The sequence below is a fragment of the Mytilus galloprovincialis genome, chromosome 4 (assembly GCF_965363235.1).
Source record: "Mytilus galloprovincialis chromosome 4, xbMytGall1.hap1.1, whole genome shotgun sequence".
Taxonomy (NCBI): domain Eukaryota; kingdom Metazoa; phylum Mollusca; class Bivalvia; order Mytilida; family Mytilidae; genus Mytilus; species Mytilus galloprovincialis.
In genome coordinates, this window is record NC_134841.1 from 100,819,476 (window position 1) to 100,826,284 (window position 6,809).

Consider the following 6,809-nt stretch of genomic DNA (forward strand, 5'->3'; position numbering starts at 1 on the left):
GATCTCTGGTGGACAGTTGTTTCTTTAACAATTATACCACATTTTCTTATTTCTTTAACACCATGGACAAAAGGAATATTACAAACAACAGTCCACTAAACAATACACAGAAAACAAAGAGATTTAGATGCTCCCATAATCAGCAGTTGCTGCTCAACAAACTGAAACCCCTTGAACTGTGAAAAGGAGTAGGTCCAGTAAGACCCCTTTTTGGACCCAAAATATAGCAGTTTTACAAAATTGTTAAAATGAAAAAATTTTAGTTATTTATTGGAAAGTAGAATGCTTCTGCTACATAAATATGGGCTGTTTTTGATAATACAATGCACATATATATTGGGTACTAGCATCAGTAAGTCATGCTATTACTGAATTTCAGCATTTTTGCTAAATTTTAAACGGTTTTCGTCTGAAATGAAAATGGTCACATTTGTGTTCATTCTTAATATTGACATGTAAGTGTTTATTTGATGATAATACATAACATATATAAAGGTTGAATATGAACACGGATGCGGCCACTTTTGTTTTTGACAAAAAAACATCTGAAAAGTGACATTTTTTGGCATATTTGCTAGATTTTTCATATTTAAGCTTGAAACAAGCGTTTTTAATGAGTAAATCAGTTAAAATCTTCCACATAAACTACTTGAATTAACTGAAATAGACACTTAAGTTAAGTGTTAAAAAAGTGTCCAAAATCATTGGTCAGATAAACCTGAAATTGGAGGCCAAAATCTGCCATTACCAGACCTACTCCTTTACTGATAAATAAAAAAGGTGATATGATCTGAATGCTTTAGTTCAGAAAAGTCAACTGTACTGTGCTATGAATGATCATAGACATGTTAAAATAAATATGTTTTACCTAAAAAGGCCATTAAACACTTAGTTATTGGCAATATTAGTTATGAACCAAGGACGTGCCAAAAGATATGTCGTACACATGATAAAATCTTTGTATTAGACACATTGTAATAAAATATCTTTTTAGGTAAAACCTTGGTTCAATATTGTGATATTATGTACTGGAAAAGAAAATTCAAACTAATTTTCAAATGTTTTATTTATTTACATTTTATACAATTTACTTAAAATCTTAAAAAAATCATAACAAATTGCTAAAGAAGCACTCCTTGTGCTGTAGAAAAAACAATACAAAAAACAAATGTTTTAAGATCTGCTAACAACTCTAGCTGAGTCAGCAGATATATGAATTATAAAACACTGTTAAAACTTGCTGAGTACACACTTGCTGTGCTGTAATAAAAACAATACAAAACTTAAATCATAAGGAATAGTTCAGTGTTGCACTGAAAACACTACTCAATTTGGAACACCGGTATCTGCCTTACACTAAAAAAAAATCAATGCTACAAAATTTAAATATGTGAGAATACAAAAATTTTGAAATAACCAAATAAAACTTCATCCAAAACACTCGTTTTATTTATCCAAAGTCATTTGATAAACTGTTCAAAATAATTTTTTTCTCGTCAGATGTTTGGCGTAAATATAAAACCAGCCTCAATTACATGATATCTAATAAATCAATGACAATGTGAATAAGATGAATCCTAACAATAATTCTTTCAAGTCTCTCATCATTCTTCGACCTGAAAACTTTATAACTAGTCTACTATCATAAACTATTAAAACAATGAACACATAACAAAACAATATTATCCAGGGACTGCAGAGAAACAACATTGCTCACCTGGTACAATTTAATATATCGGTAAGTGACTCAACCAGTGAAAACACTGAAGAATGTTTTATCTGTAAATTAGAAAAGGCTTCTTAAAAAATTCTTGACAAAGATATTGGAGTTTAAAAAACTTAAACCTTAATTGCTAAATGTTAACTGCAAAATATACCAGTACATATCTTAAAATTTATTTGTGGAAACTGTATTTTGATCATGAAAAAATTCTGTTTAAGTTTCATTAAACTTTGTGAAGCTAGATTAAAGCTATTGATATGTGAAAAAAATTACCCTTAGACTGTAAGTTAACTGCTAAAAAATCAGAGTCTTTTTTTTCCAATAAAATATTGAACAAAGGAGGGAAATTTCTATATTGTAACAAAAGCCTTTATCCAAGATTTACAATATTCCATGAAGGTTTGAAGTAATTGATGCCTAAAAAAACTTAAATCACAAACTTACCTTTAATGTTGACTTGGAGAACGCTGTAATGAAAGACCTCTAGGTCTTGCTTCAGGCTTCACAAAAAACATGCAGCAAGTAGTTACATATCAATTCTAGTAAACTCCCTTAAATTTTAGGTCAGAAGTTATTTATGGGAAGATTTGTTTTTAAATTTTCATGGACAAAAGACAACTGAGGGCAGACGACAGATGCTAAGCAATGACAAAAGGTCAATAGGGCATGTGAATAAAAAATTTACATCTCAGATCTAAATCAACAAAAATAAACAAATTTTCTTGTCTACAAACAATAACTTTGCATAACTACATAACAAAAATATATTTATGGTCTACAAACTGTAACTACATGTATATACGTAACAAAAACTGATATCTACGATCTAAACACTAATTCTGTAGATCTACATAACAAAATTTTATTTCTACGATCTAAACACTAACTACCTATATCTAAATAACAAAAATATATGTATACAATCTAAACACTAACTATATATCTACATAACAAAATATCTGTAACAATAGCACCTCCCATATTATCTCAGTAATGTACTGGCCAACCACTTCTCTTCTATATATAAATGCTGTGTTTTTAAATTTCAAAGCTTCTTTGTATATTGTATTTTCTTATATTTATATTGATATTTCTATATTTATCAAAAAATGTTTAAAATACAAATACATTTCTTTAACCTACTCCTATTTTTCATTAGAAATAATACTCTCTGCTTTTATACTAATGAAATATTAATAAAAAAAAACCTTAGTAGCAAAGGTTTGAAAACTAATTCTTCAGGAAAAAACAATAATTATTATCAAAAGTTAGGAACTGTTAAACTTTATCAAATGATAAATTTACAGTTGAAAAAAGTCAATTATGACCTTAAACATTTAGATTTAAATTTACAGAACTATGAAAAGTGACTCTTAAATGTTCTTCAAAGCAGTTGTAAAAATTGTAAGGTATAAAAGCAATAATAACCAATGTAATGTGTTATAAATGAGATGAACTGGATAATTCCCCATTATCAAATTGGTAAATGTAATAAGCATACAAATTATTAATAGATTTGACATGTGCATTCTTTTTCACATATTTCCTACTATTTCAATCAATGCTAAATGACTATTAGATCTTTTCACATTAACCAAAAATGATGTCTTTATAATTTGTCTTTATAATTTATAACATTTGACATGAATCAGTATCAAACACATTTTAAATTTGATTCTTAATTCTTTCTTCTCTGTGAAATACTGCTTTTTGCAATCTTTCTTTTAGTTCTCTCTTCTCCATGAAATACTGTTATTTGCCCTCTTTCTTTTATTTCTCTCTTCTCTATAAAATACTGTTATTTGCACTCTTTCTTTTAGTTCTGCCTTCCTGGACTGAGGTTAGTGACCTCATGGGAGGAATGTAACTTATAGGTACCCTGTGGTATTGCATGGTCTCCATGACAAGGACGTTTTACATTTTTGGATCTGAGTTTTTCCGAGTATATAAAATGATCTGCCATGTCCAACAGATCCAATAGTTCTTTAGAAATTCTCTTTCTTTTAACAGTTGCCTTTCCAAACGTCTTCTTCTTTGTTGGTGACTTTGATCTCTGCAGAAATTAGAATATTGAAAATTATACCTTTCAAAGAGGGTTATAATATAAGTTCAGAATTGTAAACAAAGCAACTTCTAGTATATTTATATTTTTTTCAGAACTATAAAAAATTATATTACAAAATTATTTCTTTTTATAAAAATATTCAATAGTCATGTAATTGAAAAAAATTGTGGAAAAAATAACTTTAAATTAGGAAAACAAATTTTAAAAGCAAAATTATAACATATTGACTGTTGAACAATTAAACAGCTTTTGTAAAGAACAAAGAGAAACAATGAAAAAGAATGTCCATACTTCTCTCTTCTTCTTTGAGTTATTAGCTTTCTCTCTCTGTATTGGTGGTTTTCTTCCAAAGTGTAATTTTCTCTTTACTTTATGCAAAGGTACTGCAAAATATGATTCATATTTTTAAAAAGGTAAAAAATAAAATATCCATTGTACAAATTTTTCTAAAAAATTTAGAATTTTAATAGTTGATAAATTATTAATTTTGAATTCTTATATTAAATAAATTTACCCATCATTACTACATCAGTTCTCATGAACAAATTCTTACTCTGATATAATTACATTAGATGTATGTTTCATTATAATATTTTATTCTGATTGGCTAACTGCACATCACATGCTATTCCGTAAGCAGTTGCATTGCTCAATACAACTTTTCATTCATGATAACACGTGCTCCAACAATAAAGTGCACAGGTGAATTAAATAATAAAATATATAAAATTCGTGTTTCATGACCATAGCTAAAAAATGTAATTATAAGTATTGAATGCTTCTTTTTGTAACTTTATAGGGTTGTAAAAGCGTTGACTGTGCGTACATTTTTAGAATGAAGCGCTTCCGCGCTTCATACAAAATGTACTTCGGTCAACGCTTTTACACCCCAATAAATTTACAAAAAGAAGCATTCAATTCTTAAATAAAACAATTTTTCTAATCAGAAAACTTGTCATACCATTATATATCAGATTAAGTATAATGCATTAAAATTTGGTTACGACTGATGCAAGAATGACCTGTTGAATTGTATAACAATTTGGTTAATAAGCTTCAATAAAGATACGCCAAAGTACACAGATGACCCACTCGCACTATCATTTTCTATGTCCAGTGGACCATGAAATTGGCATTAACATTAGAAAGATTATATCGTTTGGAACATGTGTACTGAGTTTCATGTTGATTGGACTACAACTTCATCAAAAAGTACGTTTAAAAGTACTTTAACCTAAAGTGGGACAGATGGACGAACAGACAGACAGACAGACAGACAGATGGACGAACAGACAGACAGACAGACAGATGACAGACAGACAGACAGACAGATGGACGAACGAATGGACACACAGACCGAAAAACACAATGCCCCTCAACTATTGTAGGTGGGGCATACAAGTTTTCTCATAAAATAAGACTAGTAGAGATTCAATTTTTACTGTTATACTGGTGAACCAAATCAAAATCATACTTTCACAGTTGTTCCAGCCTAAGTGAATCCGGGCTTCAAAAATAAAATGAAGCATACATATAACACAAGTAGGAAATGGTATCTAGCTAAAAGAATACATCTAAATATGTGTCAATATTAGAACAACAATTTCTATAATAGATCGTCCACCATTTCCTTGGTTAATAAAATTTGTTAACAGGTCTATTTTAAAGTTTATTGCTTTATGTACATTTGTAATTTATTTACAGTAAACCATGAATGTTAATTACTTCTATTTGGGGCCGACATACCTACCTTCTTTTCAAAATCTCAATGGGTGATTTTAAGCACAAGAGGACTCTAATACACGTCGTTTTTAATTTGTATAAAACTAATTTATATCGTGATATAAGTTAACCTACTGTTACATAATCTTCATTGTGTTGAATAGAAGGTGGTCACTTATAAGGTAGAAGACGAATCTGTGATTTTAATCTTACGAGATATGGTTTTGGATGAGTATAAACGGCTTAAAAGTAATTTGATCTCCATTGAATGCTTTGCTTGAGGATTAAGATCATGAGTGAGGATTTCAAGTGTCTGGTTCTCCCATGGCGGTAAAAAAACCCGCAAATTGGGAAAGTTCATAGTTCTGGTGCCGAATCGACAAAACGTATGGATGGGACCCACTTGGTCCGGATTAACAGGGACCTAAATGACTTGCGCCAGGTCGACCTTGATTCGACACGAAACTGTGCAAAGAACACCTCAATCGTAAATTAAAGTTTCACAAATTCTGAATAATGATTGTTTAAGTCACCGTCTGGCAAATAAAATTAAACAGCTGCGCCATGAGCGCATGATACGCCCGTCGCTTTTTCAAAGAATAAAGTTCAATACCTTTTCAATGTCATATTACTCATTACAGTTTCTTGCAAAATCATGTGAAAGTGTTTTTAAGAAATTGTGCGAAAACAGGAAAATCACCCTTTATAAACGAATAAAATTTCATAACTAAGAAACGTTGAATATAAAATTTAAAATATTCGGAAGGAACTCACGTCAAAAGACATTTATAAACATTTTACCAAAGTTTCGTGCAAACTGTCCGCAATGTTGACGACGGACGGACGGACAACGGTATAGTCATAATACATCCCATAAACGTCGTGTACATACACTCACAAGTTGCAACTCATTACTACCAAGCTGCTGACTAAATATAAAGTTATTGTGTTTAGTAATACTTGCGAAAAGTGCGACGAAAAATCATTGAAAAATATTTTTTTTTAGTGCTCCCTTTACAACCTACATTTTTAATAACCAAACTGATCGCAAATGAACGAAAAAATGACACGATCGTATTTCAAAGATAAATTTACTGTTCATTGCACTATGTAAATAAATTACCTTCACTAGAACATGTTTTGGTTGTCCTAACTGCTGGAGATGTGTAGTGACCATTTCTTCTTTTAGCAATATATTTTCTGGTAGGTTTCCGTGTCCTGGCAGCCATGTCCACTACAACTTTTTCTGGTGTTGATTCATTATCAGCTTGCTGCACGACGTCTGCAATGGTAAAAGTA

General features: G+C 30.2%; 1 protein-coding gene across 1 annotated transcript in view; it reads right to left on the reverse strand.

The window, feature by feature from the left end:
- Positions 1 to 1,048: 1,048 nt before the first annotated feature.
- Positions 1,049 to 6,809, reverse strand: part of LOC143073619 (uncharacterized) — a 45,643-nt gene continuing 39,882 nt past the window's right edge. Inside the window, exons 6-8 of the mRNA XM_076249299.1 lie at positions 6,634 to 6,792; positions 4,080 to 4,171; positions 1,049 to 3,776 (exon numbers count right to left, since the gene is read on the reverse strand). Of these exons, the coding sequence (XP_076105414.1) occupies positions 3,540 to 3,776; positions 4,080 to 4,171; positions 6,634 to 6,792 (488 nt within the window). The 3' untranslated portion in view covers positions 1,049 to 3,539. The remainder of the gene's footprint in view (positions 3,777 to 4,079; positions 4,172 to 6,633; positions 6,793 to 6,809) is intronic.